At 42.0% G+C, this 20482-nt stretch overlaps 1 protein-coding gene across 2 annotated transcripts in view; it reads right to left on the reverse strand.

Moving 5' to 3' along the window:
- Window positions 1–20482, reverse strand: part of PMFBP1 (polyamine modulated factor 1 binding protein 1) — a 129829-nt gene that overhangs the window by 43008 nt on the left and 66339 nt on the right. The window contains exons 3-6 of one of the 2 annotated variants that reach the window (XM_047712140.1): window positions 18372–18572; window positions 9422–9659; window positions 6765–6836; window positions 1050–1205 (exon numbers count right to left, since the gene is read on the reverse strand). In XM_047712140.1, the coding sequence (XP_047568096.1) occupies window positions 1050–1205; window positions 6765–6815 (207 nt within the window). In that variant the 5' untranslated portion in view covers window positions 6816–6836; window positions 9422–9659; window positions 18372–18572. Of the gene's footprint in view, window positions 1–1049; window positions 1206–6764; window positions 6837–7612; window positions 7729–9421; window positions 9660–18371; window positions 18573–20482 lie in introns of those variants that run through there. The other variant, XM_047712141.1, reaches the window with a different exon arrangement.

The following is a 20482-nucleotide window of genomic DNA, read 5'->3' on the forward strand; positions in this document are numbered from 1 at the left end:
ACGGGAAAATATTTCCCGGTTGTCTCCCCAGCTTATGGGGATACATTTAGTGACTGGTTTAAAGACCCTAGCACTAGAATTTCCAAAGAGAGAAAACCTCCGGCTGACATTAAGTTGCCCCAGCTGATGAACTCCCTAGCCTACAGTTAAGTATTAATCAAAAAAGATGATCGTGCTACTGTTTACACATGCGCAGGGCAAGTGTTACTGAGTATCTGGGCTCCCACACCTCTGGAAGGAAGCCCTGTGACAAGGGACGGAGTGTCAAGTAGGAGTTTGCATGGGAAGTGATCTCGGGAAACTCAGGAAGGCCCATGGAGAAACGAGACAAGGAAAGGAAGGGAGCCTCAGAAGGGCACGTTATCAAGCTAGTTCCCATGGTGGACAGCTGACGTAGGATCCTGTTGAGGAACACCAGGAAAGAGCATGTCTGGGGTGTTCCATGACTGAGGGGCAAGAGTGATAGGTTATTTAACCACCTCCCCATCAGTCATTGGTAGAGGACTGCTTTTGCGGGCATTAGTCATTCTGCATTTGAGCTTGACTTGTGACAGGGTTCCTGCATCCAAAAGGAAAGCTTGTAGGCTGAGAGCTGCCGATGGGGCAACCAAGATCACCTACTGCACTGATGAGCAGTGACACCTCTGAGCAAGAGGGACAGTTGTGATTTTCATGGTTGACTTAGAAGTTTGTCTAAAATCCATTAGGAGAACTATTCTCCTTACATAACTATGATTTGGTATTTTCAGGGCCATGGGCCTCAGGAGCTGCAAATCCAGGTGTGAAAGGCCAGATAACGAAAAGACAGGGCCTCAGATGTAGATGACCTTAGAGATAGCTAAATGGAAAAATCTTGAGGGCAGGAATGGGGTTTTTGTGTGTGTATGTGTGTGTGTTGTAGTGTAAGTGTGTTTAATTCTCTCTCATTGCCTGGTCAATCAATGCTCTTGAATGACTAGTGGAAGAATTTTCTATTATTGTTCCTGCCTAAGGGAACAGAGGTGAAAGTTGAGGGAGCAGAAGTGGGTAGCAGCTGCTGAATCCCTTACGTGGTTGCCGCTCATCATCGCCTCCTCCACGCAGAGCTGATTCTCCTGCAAGGTCTTCCCCTGTCTCTTGCAAACATCATGCAGATTTTTGATGTCAACTTGCAGGCTCAAGAGCTTGTTGTTCAGGCTGCTCACTTCTCTGTCTCTCTCCCCAGCCTGGGCAGTCAGAAAAACAAAAGCATCAATTATAAACTATCAAGAAAATGCTTACTTTCGTTCACTTAACTGGTTGACAGAGACTTTAAATTTGCTGGAAATTTGTCCGTCAACTCTTAGCTGTTATTACTCACCCAGTATAACATTTACACAGTATCCATTTGCGAGGTGTCTGAGCGCTCTGCATTATTCAGACAATTACTTATTTACATTAATTAATCTTCACCCACTGCTGTGGGGACATCACAGATACTTCCCCTGTTTTTCAAGAGGAAGTCAGTGCCTAGAATAATTCCAGGCACCTAGCAGACTGTCTATAAATATTAATGGCTCTGCCACCGATGAAATGAACATAGTGAGATGTCAAATGAACTTGTCAGGACTATAGTGAATCAGTGATGGAGTTGATGTCGATTCTGAAGTGTCTTAACTTTCTCTTCTTACCCACTAAACCAAAAAACCTCCCTTCCCTGTAAACCTAGTGCTTGCTTTTCTGTGGAGATGTACACGAAGGAAAATACAAGCAAAATCACTGATTGCATAAGATAATTTGCCTTTGATTACAAGTGAAAAGATTAGCTAATTACAGGTAGGTCAGAATGGAAATTAATGATCAAGATCAAAATAGAGTGTGTGGCACACAGCAATTTGGGTGAGCTGTGGTAAAAAAGTGGATTCCCCATCACAGAAGGATGCCACCTTCCACTCCCAGTGTTCCGGGTGCTAACGGTATGAAAAGAAATTATGAAGAAGCCCTTTGTGAACCTGTCCAGTGCTTTAGTCCTATCACTGTGCAGACGCTTCGTAACACTCAAGAGGGCAGGTCCTACCACCTCTGAGTTTTTTTATGCTGGAGCTGAGGGAGCTGCTTTTATGGTAGATGCTTGCCTTGTATTAGATTAGCCAAAGCAGGCTCTTTGGTGAAGATTCCTGGCATCTATTAAAGAAACACTCCCAAGAGAAATCAACAAGGAAGTGGAGGAAAGCAGGACAGGAAAGAGGGAGAAACCAGTGAAGGGCATGATTTCAGACAAAGTCCTGCAGACAGTAGCTTCAGCCTGATCCCAGAGGGAATTCTGGGGTGAAAGTTACACCTCAGAGTTTGTCTTGATTAGTTGCAAAAGCTGGGCTGTCAGACTTATTATCAGTCAGTCAGTGGCTAAGGGCTGCCTCATGGGATGTAAGCTCCCAAGGATTTCCAGCTCTCTGCTCTTATGAGGAAAGTGACCCCACTAGCCCAAAGGTAATTCTTCTAAGGGAGTTTCAGGTGCAAAAGTACACAGAAGCCATGGGTGCACAGAAATGGTAAAGTGATCCAAACGACAGTGCCCAAGGTCCCCTAGCTGGTTAGCAGCAGAATGAGGAGAGTTCTGCTCTTCTGACGCTATAGCCAATGATCTGCCACCATATCCCACTGATTGCTTTGGCTTCTTAAATATACGAGCTACATAACTCTCATTCCCAGGGGAGCTGGAGACCTGATATGGACATCGTAAATCAAGCCTTACTGGACAGGTCAGTTTAGGAGACCTCTGCACAAGGCCGAGGGGGCCAGAGGATAACCACGAGAATCGGACACCACAATGTCAGAGTATTCAGAATTCAGAAGGTTTCCCAGAAGTGCCGCTGTCTCAGCTGATTTATTTCTTCATTTCCATTTAGTACCTGGATTTTTTTTTTTTTTTTTTACCACTTTATAGTTTAATTAGGTTAACGGCATGGCTCTGTCATTAAAAGGATTTCATTATCTCAAAACTCTCTCTCTTCCTCTCTTGCTCCCGTCCCTTGTTCCTCACTTTCAGAAAAATAACAGTGGATGTCAACTGCCCCAAGCATGTAATTACCATTACTACAATTTACCAGGGACTCTCTTAAGAGAATGTGTGTAGAGTAGCTTTAAAAAATGGTGTATGGACACTGTTTTCTTTTCTTTTTTTAAAATTTTATTTATTTGACAGAGAGAGAGAGATCACAAGTAGGCAGAGAGGCAGGCAGAGAGAGAGAGGGGAGGAAGCAGGCTCCCTGCGGAGCAGAGAGCCCGACGCGGGGCTCGATCCCAGGACCCCGGGATCATGACCTGAGCCGAAGGCAGAGGCATTAACCCACTGAGCCACCCAGGTGCCCCTGGACACTGTTTTCTAACTAGAAAACAAAATCCTTGACCTGACAAGGAGCAGCAGCTTGATCCTAGCGCTTTAAATTCCTTTTCTCATTGCTGCCACACTGGGAATAGGGAATAGAGGCTCTCTGGGGGTTGGGACCCTAGGGATCTCTTTCCTTCTCGCCCCAGGACTCTTCGGCATCTATGAGCAGATTAGGTGACAATACAATGCCTGTTTTATGGAAGTGTCAAATGTTCTATACTCTTGCCTTACTGCTGAATATATGCATTTTAAAGTGAGGACCATGTCACCAGATTGTTCCATATGGAGCCTGACACACTGTGGACTCATTAACAAAGTAGCAATGATATACAACTTGAGCCTCTCCAACTTAAAAGCTAAATGCCCTCTCTCTGTCAGGCCAATAAAAAGCCCTTCTCCCTTCAGTTTTAGATGTCTTCTGAGCAGAAGCCTGCTTGGCCCCATTCTAATGCACCAACAGGACTTCAGAATTGGATCTTTAATGTAGATGATCTCATCTAATTTGGACATTAGCATTGACTCAGAGTCTCTGAGGCAATTTCTTCATTCAGAAAACAAGAGGCTTGGAATAAATAATTCTTTCTTTGAGGATTCTGTAAACCAATTGAATAACAAATGTGTTTTGTTGGATGTCAAATGAAATTTGCTTTTGAAATCAAAGCCTAACCATTCATTCTGAAAGTCCAATCATAAAGGGTTTTTTAAAAAATTTATCAGAACAGGTGTGAAAATGTTAGGAGAACAATGAAGTGACTTCCATGCAAAACAAGGTATTTTTTACCGCTGGTAGTTTTAAGAAGAGGATGTGCTCACCTCAGAACTCCAGAGTGGTCTGGAGGCAAGTGTTTCTGAGGTTCCTAATTTCTTGCTAATATCTTGCACAGAGGTCACTGTACACTATTTCTAATCCTATCTATTTTATGAAGGCTAAATGCCAGGCAGATGCCTTTTGAGTATCAATATGCGGCAGGAATTGATTTAATCTGACATTTCATCAGTCAAAGCTCTGTAACCAGTATTGGGGCATGAGAGGAGCTGAGAGTCATAATACTGACCCTCAGGCACCATCTGATCCTGTCCTAGATCTGAAGTCATTAATGATGGCTGAAATCACAAGCCTCTGCTTCTAGGTGAGTTTTCACTTATGCAAGCAATGTTCTTAGATATCCCAGTTTTTTTTTTTTAATTTTATTTATTTATTTGACAGAGAGAGAGATATCACAAGTAGGCGGAGAGGCAGGCAGAGAGAGAGGAAGAAGCAGGCTCCCCGCTGAGCAGAGAGCCCGATGCGGGGCTCGATCCCAGGACCCTGGGATCATGACCTGAGCTGAAGGCAGAGGCTTTAACCCACTGAGCCACCCAGGCGCCCCTAGATATCCCAGTTTTGCTTAGATGAGGTTGGGACCTGGTTATTGCTTAAAGGCATGTGACATCAGCAACAGCCACCAAGTGCTGGCAAAGTGGTGAGTGCTCGTACTGTGGTTGCAATCATGATAGTTATTGGAAAATAGATTGTTTACTGAAGCAAATTTTCTGTATTGATTCAACGCGTCTTTTTCAAAGAGCATGCCTTCTTGAACATACATTTCCAAGGACAGGAAGAAATTTTGCTCTAGACTTCAAAGTATTGACACATAGTCTCGTTCTTCCTCTTGGAAGAAGCTGATGTTAAATTGAGGCTTGTGACTCACAAGCACTCTCAGAAGTCAAGAGCATTACAAATTTTTAAGATGGCAGCAGTCCCTCAGGATTTGGTACCTGAACAAGAAAGCTTGGGTGGCGGTTTCCAGGAGTCAACCAACCACACCATAAAAGTCATCATCTGTGGGAAATTATCTTTTTTTTTTTTTTAATCTGAGGATAAAGGCAAATCTTTAACAAACAATGGAAAACTACTTTTAACCACTACTACCATCCATTCAGAATGTATCAATTTCTCGTGAGAGGTATGTTTTAAAAAGCATAAAACCTTGCGGGTGCCTGGGTGGCTCAGTGGGTTGAGCCTCTGCCTTCGGCTCAGTCATGATCTCAGGGTCCTGGGATCGAGCCCCACATCGGGCTTTCTGCTCGGCGGAAGGCCTGCTTCCCCCTCTCTCTCTGACTGCCTTTCTGCCTACTTGTGATCTCTGTCTGTCAAATAAGTAAATAAAATCTTAAAAAAAAAAAAGCATAAAACCTTAAAAATCATCATTGCTTCAGGAATCTTTACATTTTACTTATGTAAAATGTAGTTTACAGTTTATCTATAGTTGTAGTTTACAGTTATCTATAGTAATTTCAAGCACTGTTATCAATATTACTAATTTGATTTTTGAGTTTATTTTACCATTGATAGAAACAGAGCAGTTTTTGATTACTTATAATGGGAGTTAATGGGCACTTATAAAAGGTTTTGCCTGTGAGCAAAAATTTTGGGACCAATTTTGTTCATCTAGTGAAGAACGAGTATATTTTATTGTGTTCTAAATTCTTTAAAAATTGGCACACTACCTAAATATATGGGTTAGGATACACATGGCATGTGGCAGTGGTCTGCCACCTCTGGAATACAGGCTGATTTTTATTGGCATTTGGGCAGTTGCTACATACTTTTCCCTATCATATCCTTAGGAGAAATTATTTTACCAGAAAGTAAGCTCCACGAGAACATAGATCTTTCTCTCTTTTGTTCACTGCTTTATCCTCAGCCTCTAGAACAATGCCTGGCACATTGAAGGTGGTCCAAAGATATCAACCGAATGAAGAAATGCCCTTCTAGAAAATCCATACCAAATCCTTGTTCCCTGCAGAACATGCAGCAAATCCTGTACAGCTCCCTCCAGTAATCCAGCAGGAAAGGAGCTGAAACATCTCTTTTAGAAAGTATTCATCTCTTGATAGGGGGGTCTGTTGAAAGCATAGGTCATGTGGGACAATCCTATATTACCCTAAACATGCCCCTTAAATGCTTTCTGGAACAAGTCAGGAAATAGGTAAACATGGTTTGACCAAAATATTAGACTAATTAGAACACTCCATTTCCATATCATTCCAGTTAAAGAGACAATGCTTGCAACAATAGTCACTATCTTTTAAATGCTTCCTACATCACAAGAACTAGTGTTTTACATATGGTATCTTACTTAATCCTCACCGCAAACCTTTGAGATGGGTGTTAATTATTCATATTTTCTACATAAGGGAAAGGAAGCTCCCAAAGGATAAGTAACATGCCTAATATTATACTACTATTAGATATGGACCCCAACCCATCCTAGCTCACGTCTGGGCTTTTAAACACTATTATCTGCTGCCCACCTCTGATTGTGATATTCTGGGATTGTTATTCTTAGAATTTTGAATCATGAAACTTGAAAAAGAAGTTCACTGTAACACAGGTTCAACTCCATGTGTGTAGGAGAGTTAGGAGACTTACCTCATCTTTCATTTCCTTGGCACCTCTCAATTCTCCTTTAAGCTTTAGCATTTTCTGAGCTTTGTTATAAACCTGCAAAAGTCCAAGAATTTAAGATGGTAAAAGTAGAAATGAGTCTGGACTTTTAAAGATTTTCCCATCTGGATCCATGCTCTCAGCAGGGAGCTTGGAAAAATTTCCCGAACTGTTAGCAATACCTACTTGTCTGTCCATCTGTGTTTTCAAAAGTGTGTTAACACCTTCACCAGACAGAGAGAACTAAGGGTTTAACATCTTTTCCCAAAACCAACACTTGGTGGACTAAATCATTTCTGAATTCACAGTTTCTTGGAAAGCAAAAGTTCTGAGATGATCTTACTTTCTGTTATAAATATTCAATGGTGCAAATATAGTTAACATTATGTACTAATTATGAATCAGACAGAACGTGCACAACCCACCTTCTTTCTCAAGATAACCCTGGGAAGTAGTTATTAAGATACTTGTTTAAGGAGGAAACTAGTGCAGAGAGGCTAGGTGACTTACCCAAGGACACATGAGCTGTATTACTACTTCTTGAGAAGCTGTCATTAATTTGTAACTGATACTTTGGAGATACCTGATGATGTGGTGTTTTTCAAAGCATCAGTTTACTGTAATGTGGTGCTTGTAAAGTTATGAAACTTGTAGAGTGCTGAGAATTATCCATATAAAAAATCTCAAGGAAAACCAAAGTTTTTTGCACATGTATGTGTGTACTTAGGTACATGATGATGCTTTTCAGGTCATAATGCTCTTACTTATTAAAGTAATCTAATTTATTATGTTTTTCACTCTACAACTAGAAGAAATTTCCACTAGGCACTTACCTGCAGAATAGTTCCAAGAATGAGAAGCTATCAAAATACTCATTCTTTGTAATGAACCACATCCTCCACCCCTAATATAAGCCAAGAGGAAGAAAGAATGCTGGTGAGACATGGAATTTGGAATGTTTTGTGGGGTTGTGTTCTGGTGTGTTGCATTGTTTACTCTCTTTAGTCTTTGTGCACAGAGATGCATCATGGGAGTGGGGATTTAGCTCAGGCCTACTCAGTTGGGAGAGGCCGGGTGATGTTGCAGGAACAAACATCCCCCAAATTTCAGTGACTTAAAACCATGAAAGTTCCTTTCTCACTGTGCTACATGTCCTTTATGACTCAGCTGGGGCTGCTCTTCATTCTCCTCAGCTGGTAGAACCTCCTCGAGTATGTTGCTTGTTGCCACAGCAGCAGAGAGAGAACACACAGGTTCTTAAAGTGGAAGCTGACACACTTCACTTCTGCTCATAGTTCATTGGCCAAAACAAGTCACATGACTATGCCTGACTTCTTCCTTTATGCCTTAAAGGAAATAATGGTGAATGTCACAGATGATGTCGACATTGGGTGTCTTAGCCGGTCATACTGCTGTAACAAAATATCATAAACTGGGTAGCTTCTAATCAACGGAAATTTCTCACAGTTCTGGAAACTGAGAAATCCTTGACCAATTTGCTAGAAGATTAAGTATTTGGTGAAGACCCACTTCAAAGACAGCTGTTTTTAGTTTGTTTGTTTGTTTGTTTTTATTTGTTCTGTTTTGTTTTTGCTGTGACTTTATATGGCTGAAAGGGCAAGGGAGTGATCTGTAGTCTCTTTATAAGGGAACTAATCCCATTCATGAGGGTTCCCATCTCTTGACCTAATCACTACTCCAAGTCCCCATTTCCTAATACCATCATTTTGGGGATTAGAATTTCAACACATGAATTGGGGGGGCACAAACATTTAATCTACAGCACTAAACAAATGAGAAGATTAAAAATGGTGTGGTTTAAAAACAGGAAACGGGACACTAGCCCACCAAACTTCTAAACCTTGTTCAGCACCTAAGTTAAGAAGGAGCCTTTGGAAAGAAAAGCACTCATCTCTCCAAGGCTTTGTTTCTGGCTTTATAAACTGGGTGGTGGGTGCAAGTGTTGTATTAAATGACCATTGACTTTTCTAGCACTAAGACTCACTGATTCAACCTTCTACCTTGATGCACATCTTTCTTTAGTCAGAACCATGAATTCAGCCCAAGCATCATACAAAAGTTGGAATGGAACAAATATATCCTTGAGAATAATATTCCTCTACAGGAAGACCTACAGGATGGTCAAGAGATGACTCTTAAGCCAAGTGAAATCTTATCCCAAGACAGAAAAATGACTGTCTAGATTGTGATGATAACATCAGCTACGGAGTTACATAGCTATGGTTGCAAAGGCGTAAAGTATCTGGAAGGAAAAATGGAAGCAGAGGCTCTCTTATTTGCATGAAAAGACATTGGGCTTTACTAAGTAAAGTAAGTGAGAAGAAAAAAAAGAGGGAACTAAGTTGTGTTCCATGAAGGAGACGTGGGAATCCTGTGAGTCATTAACAACAGCAGTGGGCAATTTGGAAGTGCTTATGATGAATAAAATGGAAGGGTTATATGATAAATTTTCAATGCATTTGACAGTATGGTTTGCCAGATGGACAAGGAAGTGTGCTCTGAGGGAGCTTCAAATGTTTTATAAAATGGTCATGTGAGCCTTCATAACATTCTCTGAAGGGTGTGGCGGGACCGATATTTTGTGGAGGAGAGAACTTATTACAGAGGGAGGGGCTCCCTACCTGATCTGTGGATTCTGATCTCTGGGTCTAGGACTTGAATGTCTTCTCTCTTCTCAAACGCTTATTCTGTGTCTTCTGTGGTGCTATCTCCTGCATCTCTTTTGAGACCTTCACTTCCTCATGCCTCTTCTCTTCTACTGGCATATCCAATTCTGCTGCATCTGCCCAGGGAACTGCTTTCTTGTATTCAAAAGTTCTGCTCCTTTTATCCTTCCAGCAGGCCTTCCCTTGGTGACAGCTGTGACCAGAAAAACAACAACAACAACAACAAAACTGGTTGTAGCGAAAAGAGAACCTTGGTCAGAGCATCTCAGAGATGTTTGTGCCTCCGGGTAGGCTTCAGCCCACACTCAGAGCACCTTATAGATTCATGAGAAACACCTAGCACTGTGCCTTACATGAGTGACTAGTTTAGCAGGTATGAACTCAAGTGTGCAAAGAAAAAGCAACCATTTTTTTATTGTTCAACCCGGTTACTGAACTCCATTTTCTTCGAATGTCAGAAAGCAGAATCTTAGTTATTTCTGAGAAAGTGCCATTGTTTTCAGGTTGAAAATAATCAGTTCATGATTCCTTCCGCCTTTTTAAGGTCTCTTCAGAGACACTTAAATTCCGGGGTCCTAGGTTGGATTCTGGCATTGGAGGTGCTCTAGTCCATGGCCATATTCCAGCTCTCCCAGCTGGAGTATGCTGAGATGTCTGTGTCTTGGTCAACAGGCTGCATGTACTGCATCTTCCTCGTACTGTGGGCTTTGGGGCTGCTGACCCTCTTTCATTCTCCAAGGATGCTTCCAATGCAGAGAGACACACACACATACACACGGCAGATTGGTCTCAGGCCCTCTCTTCTTAGGCCCGCCTTAACATTTCTGCATTTTGCCTAGAAAGGCATTGAGAGAAAGGGTATAGGATCCTAATTAAGATCTTGCTCACTTTTCTGTCCCCCATTCCTGGTATTGATCAAAAGTATCTTTTGCCCCTGGTTTGCTAAGCCTATCTGGGATTCTATTGTTTCCCTGACTCTTGCCCTCCTAATCAATCTCACCAGGGTCTAATTCTCTTGCTTATGCTCAAATTCCCCTCTCCTTCCCTTTTCCTAACTCAGAAAGGCTTTGTTTAGTTTTTGGGAGAGGAAAGAAAAAGAGTACAAGTGAATGAATTTGATGAAGTGCAGGTTGAGTGGGCAGGATGGGAAACACGTGTTAGGGTTTCATACACCATTTACCTACATGAGGTTACACTAATGCCATAACCACAGACTGCTGATGCTGGCTCTCTTCCCAAGGAACTGGTAACCAACTGCCTGGGTGTAGGGATGGACTACTAGCCTTAGAAAAATGAGCTAATGGTTATAAGAGAAATAAGAACTGGGGATGGAATGTACAACATGATGATTATAGTTATCACTGTTGTAGTCTATTTGAAAGTTGAGAGTAAATCCTAAGAGTTTTCATCACAAGGAAAAAAAGCATTTTTTTGGTATCTATATGAAATGTTAACTATGCTTATTATGATAATCATTTCACAATATATGTAAATCAAGTCATTATGCTGTACACATTAAGCTTATACAGTGCTGTTTGTCAATTATATCTCAGTAACACTGGAAAAAAATTTAGGAGATAAAATTAAAATTATCCCTGGGGGTTAATCAAAACCAGTAGGTTTACCTACACTCAGCCATAAGTTGTTCCTTTATAAGTCATTATTGGGTTTTAGATTTTTCTCCAATGTTCCACCCCCTACCAATGAAAAAAGTGTGATCAACTCCAGGGCTCTTAATTCTTAAAATAATGAGAGAATGTTCAATGCTCCCTCTATTTTAAGAATATATGAGGGGCACCTGGGTGGCTCAGTGGGTTAAGCCTCTGCCTTCGGCTCAGGTCATGATCCCAGGGTCCTGGGATCGGGCCCGCATTGGGCTCTCTGCTTGGCGGAGAGCCTGCTTTCCCTCCACCCCCCACCTGCCCCTCTGCCCACTTGTGATTTCTGTCAAATAAATAAATAAATAAATAAAATTTAAAAAAATATGTGAGCACCATGAATTTATAGGGATGCTCCTTATATAATGAATTATTCCTACCCAGAATGCATGGATGGAGCCATATTGTGCAGAAGCTTAGCATGAACAGGGTCTATTCTTTGGATCCAAACTCAGTTTTTTTTTTTTTTTTAAGATTTTATTTATTTATTTGACAGAGAGAAAGATCACAAGTAGGCAGAGAGGCAGCAGAGAGAGAGGGGGAAGCAGGCTCCCTGCTGAGCAGAGAGCCTGATGCGGGGCTCGATCCCAGGACCCTGAGATCATGACCTGAGCTGAAGGCAGAGGCTTAACACACTGAGCCACCCAGGCACCCTCCAAACTCAGTTCTAAAAGAGAAATTCCTTAATCATGTAGGGCATATCTGATAGGGGAAGGTGGTAGGGGGAGATGACACTAGAGATGATTTTGCCAGGGTTTGGGGTTCTGGACCATAACTTAATGAATAGGAACTTGACACCAAGGTCTCTGATCGGGTCATAGTCCAACCCCAGGACCAAGGCTTTTCTGGAGAGGAAGCATGGCTAGTTGGGTCTTCCCAGAAGGAGACTTTGTAATGGTGGAAGAAATGAGGGTCCAGGAGGAACAAGAACAGTGTTTCCAGGATTTATCAGCCTCACTGTCACAGGTAAAATTCTCTCCCCATGACTATCTTCTTTGATACTTTTCACAGAGGCTATCAATCACCTATTCCAGCAACCATACTCCTTATCTTCCTTCATTACAGAGCCTTAATTTTATTGGGGTGTCCATGTGCTCATCTAAAAGGCTATGAAATGAACAAAGGGGGGAAAAAAAGAGACAAACCAAAACACAGACTCGTATCTATAGAGAACAAACAGATGGTTACTAGAGGAGAGGTGGGTGGAGGGATGGGTGAAATTGGTGAAGGGGCACCTGGGTGGCTTAGTTGGTTGAGCAACTGACTTTTGGTTTTGGCTCAGGTCGTGATCTCATGGGTCCTGGGATAGGGCCCTGCTTGGGGCTGCTGCCTCCACCCCACATCAGGCCCCATGGGGTTCCTGCTCAGTAGGGTGTTGGCTTGAAAGATGGTCTCTCTCTACCCCTCCCCTCACTCTCATGCACATGCTCTCGCTCTCAAATAAATAAATAAATCTTAAAAAAGAAAAGAGTACACTTACCTTGATGAGCACTGAGTAATATATGGAGTTGTTGAGTCACTATATTATACACCTGAAACTAATATAACACTGTATGTTTACTACACTGGAATTAAAATAAAATAAAAATAAATAAATAGAAGACTACTTACCTCAGCCTCTCCTGTAGCTAGCTTGTTATGGCTGCACATCTAAGTTTTGGTCACTGAGATGTATAAGGAAATACTGTGGGAACTTTCTGGAAAATCTTCTTAGTTAGTAGTAGTGTACAGCTCTTCATTCTTTCCTCCTTCCTGATGGTTTAGAACGCTGATTTAACCCAACAACCATTTGGAACCGGAGAAGATGCTCATAGAGACAAAACAGAAAGAGCCTAAGCCCCCGAATGCTGTGGAACCACCATTCAGAGAGCAATTTCTATCTTAAGTCTCTGTTATTTTTTTGTTTCATGCAGCTAAATCTAATGCAAATAAATGGACAAAGTATCCTTATGTTCTTCTCAGAGAGACCTTTCAACAACTCCCCATTTTTAGCACCTCAACAAGCTGCTTCTACCATACATTTTAGAACCCCTGTTCCATTGTGAACAGATATTTTTCTCAAATGCCTCTTCCTTTTCTTGACACTTGACTTGGGTTTCTCTTGATACAACAACTCTTTGCTTTCACTCTTTCTCTTTCTCCAATTGCTATATGGAGCAGGGAGATCCAGAGTGGAGATCTGCCTACTGACACCAGCAATATACCCATGCCATTTAGTAAAATTTTCTCTGTTGAAGCACACACTCCTCTAATCTTGGTTGCCACTATAACTGACTGACATGGCAAGCACTCTCCCACCTGATTGTTCAGTATCTTTCCTTTTATTTATTTATTTTTATTTATTTATTTATTTATTTTTTAAAGATTTTATTTATTTATTTGTCATAGAGAGAGAAGTGAGAGTGAGCACAGGCAGACAGAGTGACAGGCAGAGGCAGAGGGAGAAGCAGGCTCGCTGCCAAGCAAGGAGCCCGATGTGGGACTCGATCCCAGAACGCTGGGATCATGACCTGAGCCGAAGGCAGCTGCTTAACCAACTGAGCCACCCAGGCGTCCCAGTATCTTTCCTTTTAAATGTGAAATCTTTCTGCCTGTCCAAAAATCACACACCTTCAAGACTCAACTCAACTGCCATTTCTGTCATCTTCCCTCCAGCCACATGTACTATGAACATTTGTATGGCAACTACTATATGTCAGGCACAGTTATAGACATAAAATAACAGAATTAATCCTCACACCAGCCTTGCCAGGTAGGTAACTCCTCATATGCTTACAGCACTTTATCTACAATTCTTTTAACACACCACCACCTTCCTTTATTATGGTTATTTGTGATTTGCTTTGTCTCCCCACATAGCTAACAGTGGTCTACTCTCGTGAAAAACTGGGAACATACAGACCTATCTGAAATAATTTTAGATTTCCAGAAAAGCTGCGAAAATAGTCTAGAGATTCTATATACCCTTTCTCCAATTTTCCAATGTTAGCATCAATATGACATAATGTTAGTATGTCTTGTTATTGATGATGTTAACACTGGTCATTTGGTTATGCTACTGTTTATTGAGTTTATCCACTATGCAGTTATACTGTTTTCTCCATTATAATTAATAACGTCTTAAGATGGGAGGGAGATACTTTGAGGGCATATAAATATCCCGTTTTTTTTTTTTTTTCCTGAAACTCTCACCTACTATTTTTAGCAAGGTGCATCCTGCTTGCAACAATTACTGCTGCAGTGTCCTAATGGGGATTTTTTATTTCCTTTACTCCTTCTACATTTATTCACTGGAATTCTTCATTAGGAAGAGCTGCCCCTTCTCTCCCATTTAATTATTTATTTATTTACAGCAGTATGAACTCATGGCTATCTATTTTATTCCATGGGTTATAATTTAATATCATCGTTTATTTTGTTGCTCAAATGTTCTAACTTTGGCCACTGGGAGCTCTTTCAGTTTGGTTCCTATATATGTATTTTTCCTTTTTAAGGACTTATTTATTTATTTGAGAGAGAGAGAGAGAGAGAACGCACATGGGGTGGGGGGGGAAGGAGGGGCAGAGAGGGAGGGAGAGAGGGGATCTTAGGCAGACTCCCTGCTGAGATGGAACCAGACTTAGGTTTCCATTCCAGGACCCTGAGATCATGATCTGAGCCAAAATTAACAATTGGCTGCTTAACCGACTGAGCCACCCAGGTGCCCCCTGGGTCATTTCAACAAGCCCCCAACCTTTCTTGAGGACTTCCTTACTTTTTGGCCCTTCAAGATGCTCTAGACTCATCTTTTTGCTTCCTTGCCCCAGCCTATTTATGGAGTCACAGTTCACATTTTGACTCCAGTTATGTGAGCTTGGGCAAGTTACCTTTTCTGAGTCTCAGTTTTCTCACTTGGAAAAAACTGAAGTAACAGTACTTACCCTATAGGGCTGTTGTGGGGATTTAAAAAGTTATACATATATAACAGGGGTAATATTTAAAAAAAAAAAGTAATGCTCTGTTCTCCTTTGCCCTTTCTAGCATCGAATCTGCTTTTTGAGTTGTCCTAGTCTGTCTTATTCCTGGTACTATGCAACCAGATTCTTGCCTTGAGACAGGATTTTCTAAATTCCTTACCTTCTCTCCTCCCATGTTAGCCCCCTATACCTTCTCCCAGATTTCATAGTGTACAATGAAAAAACCAAGGCCTTTTGGAAGCAATGTTTTTAGCTGCCATTTGCTTGGATGCCTTCTTTCCAGCAGGAGAGGGGTTAAATAGTTTGGGATAACTTCAGCATGGAACTGCCAAGTCTCTTAGGTTCAGCTCAGCAATCAAACTGCATAACCTAATAGAGCCCCTGGTGCTACGGGAAACACAAGACACTGATTTATATTTTAATATCAGTAATTTCCACAAGAGCAACATTTCTGAGTGTCATTTTACAATTTCTGTCAAATGCCAGCTCAGTTTTTCTTAATTCTGTTTATTGTGTCTGAATTTGCAACCTCATCCGCAATGCAGATTCTTGGCTCCCAGGAGAAAAGAGCATTTTCATCTTTCTCTGGAATGGGAGGGATGGGGATAGAAGCAGAAACAGGCCTATAAAATAATTGGAACTGTAAATGAAGTACTGTTTATTAAGAACGGTTATGAAGTACTTTTAGTTAAAAAGAAGCAGGGTGTGTGGGGGGGCAAACGTAATGGAACAAAATGAAAAAAAAAAAAAAAAGACACACAAAAGTTGGTGTTTGAGATCCAAACTGGCATTGTTCGTTCAAGAATGGAGGACTGTTCTGTACACTGCAAAATTGAGAAGAGGGAACCAATATGGGGAATATTTGACCACATTTACTGTAAGTAAGGTGCTTGCTATGACCATTAGCACTGCAGCAGTTCATAAAGTGCTTTGGGATGCTTAAGGATCAAAGGTGTGTGGCTACATAAATGCCAGATGTTGCCATTAGGACAAAGGAGCCTGGTTCTCTCCTGTGTTCTTTGAACATCTCATAAAAGTAAGAACAAAGCTGGTGCTGTTGGCACCAAACCACATCTACTCAGCGTGCTGACGGGGTGGGAGTGCTTCCTGAGGCTCCGGGCTGCAGATGTGTGCCCTTGAACACCCAGCATCGTCCACCCGATCCCTGCAGGCCTGCAGCTCCGGTTTCTACATCAGTCCTTTTCCAGACGGTAATGAGCAACCTCCTGTAAGAGCGCGACACGATGCTCCTCTTTGAGGCCTGAAATTCAGCTTTGGCTGGAGAGGATCTCTCCTTTTCTTGTTACAGAAAGCCAACCAAGGGTCTGAAGCAGGCACCGGTTAACAGTGAAGCTTCGTGAGGCCACTCAGGGCCTTTCCCAAACAGGAATGTTGTTGTCTCTATAAACCTTTTCTCCGAAGCCACAGCTCCCTTGAGGTCCGAGCAAGTCCCAGACCATTGGCTAAGACCTCGTGCTTTTCGCCAGCATCCTTCAGTTTCATACACTCCAAATCCAACATCATGTCTCATTGCCAAACCTCTGGCAGAAGCCGTGTTGAGTTTCTCTGTGGAGCTATCGACCACATTGACTGAAGCGGCAGCAACGTGTTTCTCCCCGTCCGAAAGGGTAAAAATAACAGGAACAAGTTGTCGGAAATGAAATTTCAATTCATCCACGCCCTTTCTACACTTCTGCTGCGACTCCCAAGCAGGGATCAATAGTGTTTAGACAGCCAAGGAGATTTTTTTCCCCTCTTAAAGCACCAGATCAATAGTGGAAAAAAAAAAAAAAAAGGAAGAAGAAAAAAAAAAGAAAAAAAAATCCTCCAGCCCTCTGTCTGTGTTGTAGTAAATGTGAACAAATCAGAGGCCTTTGGCTAAACGGATTGACTGAAGGCAGGAGCACTCCAGCGCTTTGTAACTGAGAGTACATCAACCGCACAAGGGGCAAGGAGGGAGGAAAGCCATGAGGCTCGGGTGAACCCCAGCGCTCCCATGGTTCCAGGAACAAGGAGGATGTAAAGGGAATTTCTGTCTCCAAAACAAAGGGAAGGCATGAAACTTTGATGGGTGCGTTGTAGCATGTGCACATGACTTTTTAAAACATTGGAAATACCCAGTTGGGACCATTTATGGAAGTGCATTTTGTGGGAAGACATCTTGGGCCATGAAGTACTCCCTGCTTCTCCACTTTATCTTTTGCTTTTTGCTTTACTTTTTAATATCTTACTTAATTATTTTTTACAGGGGGGAAGGGGCAGAGGGAGAGGTAGAGAGAGAATCCTAAGCAGTCTCCATGCCCAGAACCAGCCTGGATGCAGGGGTTGAACCCATACCCCTGAGATCATGACCTGAGTGGAAATCAAGAGTCTGATGCTTAACCAACTGAGCCATCCAGGCCCCCCATCTTTTGCTTTTTAAATGTTTATTTATTTTTTAAATTAAAATGCTCAGCTATGTATGGCTTTTTCTTGTTACTTCATGAGGGTTTTTTTTTTTTTTTCCCCCAAAAGCTGTCCAGCTCTCAGACATGTCCACCTGGAAAGATCCTGAAGGCTGAATTTCTGCCAGAGGTCATTTCTTCCACTCACCTGGTTGCCTCCTTTGTCCTCAGTGATCTCTGAGGCCTATTCTAGCTCATCCTCTTAATCCCATTATTCATGAGAGAGAGAAACTGGGTCAAAGCTCAGTTCTGATTTTCCTCAAATGATTTACCCACGAGCAACTTCTCCTCCCACTATGACAGTTTCTGTATTTTATTACATCCCTTTTTCCCCCACCAGAGACAATACAGTGTGAAGATATTCACGTGGATAGTTTAGTTGTAAGAGTGACTTCCAAATCTGGTTCTTCTGCTTCAAGAAGCAGGTAACCAGTGGATTGCTGCTGTAATTATGGTATGAGAAGCTGAAGACTGCTGAAGTGGGTTGTCACAAAGCAGTTCCTTAATTTTACCTCGGAAAAGCCAAGTGAAGGACTCAAAGCCTGCCACATATCTGGTGCTACTTCGTGGAATTAAAAATTATTCATGTTGTAAAACCCAAAGATGAACTGTTATGAACATGTGTACATCAGCCTTTGTTACAAAAGACTTACTATTCTTATGATTATTGCATTAATTTCTGCAATGAATTAAGATTCCCCTTGAAACAAAGCATTGGTTAAAGCTAGTATAGAGGCATACAAAAGCCATAGCAAGTCAACCTGTACTAGTTTAGATAATATTGTCTTTTGTAGTAGGTTTAGTTAAATAAATGTCTATAATCATAGATAAAAGAAATGATTCTTACCGATTATGTAATAAACAGAAGCTTCTCTGGAGTCACTTGCTGTCTTTTATGAGCCCATATTTTAAACCAGACCTGTTCTGGTTACAGGTACATTCACTGGCATATCTCAAAGGTATCCTAGGAGAGAGAGATACACCTCAGTCACTTCACATAGGCAAAAGGTCAGGTGATAGTAGAAAAAGTTCCTCTCAATGGATATTTCTAAGAGAAAGAGAGACTATAAATATTAATTTATTCAGTAATTAAAAAGTGCAAAGAACCCCGTATGCATTAGGTGAAGCAGACATGAGCAATGACAAATGTAACTACAAGAGTATTGGAACCATAAAATAGCCCCCTTCCCTCCCGTAGGGGCTTCACGCAGTGAGGGGCCCAGTGACTGCAACCTCTCCCTTTCTAATGATTCTTCTTATTAGCATTTTAAAAGTTTAAGTATTTGAATATATAATGTAGTCAAGCGGTTGCAAAGTGTGAAAAGGGATTGGTCTGGGTTTCCATTTGCCCCTTACTACTACTACTACTACTACTACTTCTTCTTCCTCTTTCTCCTTTTCCCTTCCTCCCCCCCCCCCCCCTTCTTCTCCTTCTCCTTCTTCTTCTTCGAAGGGAGTGGGAGAGGGACAAAGAGAGAGTCTTAAGCAGGCTTCCGTGCCCAGTGCAGAGCCTGATCTCACAACCCTGAGATCATGGCCTGGAGTGAAGTCAAGAATCAGATGCTTAACCTACTGAGACACCCAGGCACCCCTGCCCCTTCTAGACTCTACCTCTTCTGCTTTGGCCCAGTGAGGTGCACCTGTGGGCCTATCAAGCTGCTCACTTGCCCTCTAGCCTCTGTTTGGTTTGGTGGATATGGAGCACCAGCAAGGGGATCAGAGGGAGGGAGGGCTATGCCATATTTGCACATATGACCTCAGATCTGGCCCTGGTAGCTCCCCAGCAGTGACTGAGTCTGGGGTCACACTTCTGTCAGGGTCCTTCTAAACAGCTGCTTCGTTGCCCATTCCAGTTTAGGTTTGTTCCATCCTTGGCCCTTGAGGTCTAGGAATGGTCAAGGCCCACTCTTACTCTGCCTGGGCATTGCATGATAACATGTAGCTTCCTTATACCCTGTCCATGCCTTTATATACAGTTCCATGATAAAACATTCCTCTAATTACTCAACTTGAGCATGCCATCTGCTTCTTGCTGGGACCCTGATTAATTAGGTAAACAGTGGAATATCCCATTAGCTGGAGACTTAGTCGTATTAATTTCCTAGGGTTGGTGTAACAAAGTACTAGAAAATAGGTGGTTAATAGTAGAAATTAATTGTCTCATAGTTCTGAAGGCTGGGAGTCTGAGATCAAGGTGGGGGCACAGTTGGTTCCTTCTGAGAAAGACTGGGAGGGAGAATCTGTTCTGTGTCTCTCACCTAGCTTCTGGAGGTTTGCCTACACCCCTCCCATCTCAGACTTCATTTTCATATGGTGCTCTCTCTGTGTGCATGTCCGTCTCCAAATTCCCCTTTTATAAGAACACCAGTCAGATTGGATTAGGGGCCCATCCTACTCCAGTACGACCTCATCTTAACTAATTACATCTGCAATGACCCTATATCCAAATAAGGTCACATTATCAGATACTGGGGCTTAGGACTTCAACATATGAATTTTGGGGGACACAATTCAACCCATAACAGCATTTAAATATGCTCAAGTATCTTCTATTATGCTAAAAAAAAAAAACAAACAAAAACCAAAAACCAACAACCCTCTCCTGACCTCCACCTATTGTCTGCTCTCTCCTCCCCCCTCTACTCCCCACTCCCTACGATGAATAAATTGTTCGCATTTGCTGTCTCTTTATTTTTCCTCCACCCCGTTCTCCTACCTCCATCCCCACCTAGTGGCAGCAACTCTGACTGGCTGAGGTCAAACTTTTGTCAGATCCAATGGGCTTTATTTGGGTCTTAATTGTATTTGACAAACTTGACACCAGTGGCTACTTCCAGCTTCTAGAAACACTTTCTGTCCTTGGTTTCTGAGAACCTCTTAGTTTTCTGAGAACTGCTTTTCTGAGTGCTCCCAATTTTTTTCGCAAGTAAAGTACTTCTTATGCCCTGAAATTGTCCT

This window comes from Lutra lutra, chromosome 17 (assembly GCF_902655055.1).
Source record: "Lutra lutra chromosome 17, mLutLut1.2, whole genome shotgun sequence".
In the NCBI taxonomy this organism is placed as follows: domain Eukaryota; kingdom Metazoa; phylum Chordata; class Mammalia; order Carnivora; family Mustelidae; genus Lutra; species Lutra lutra.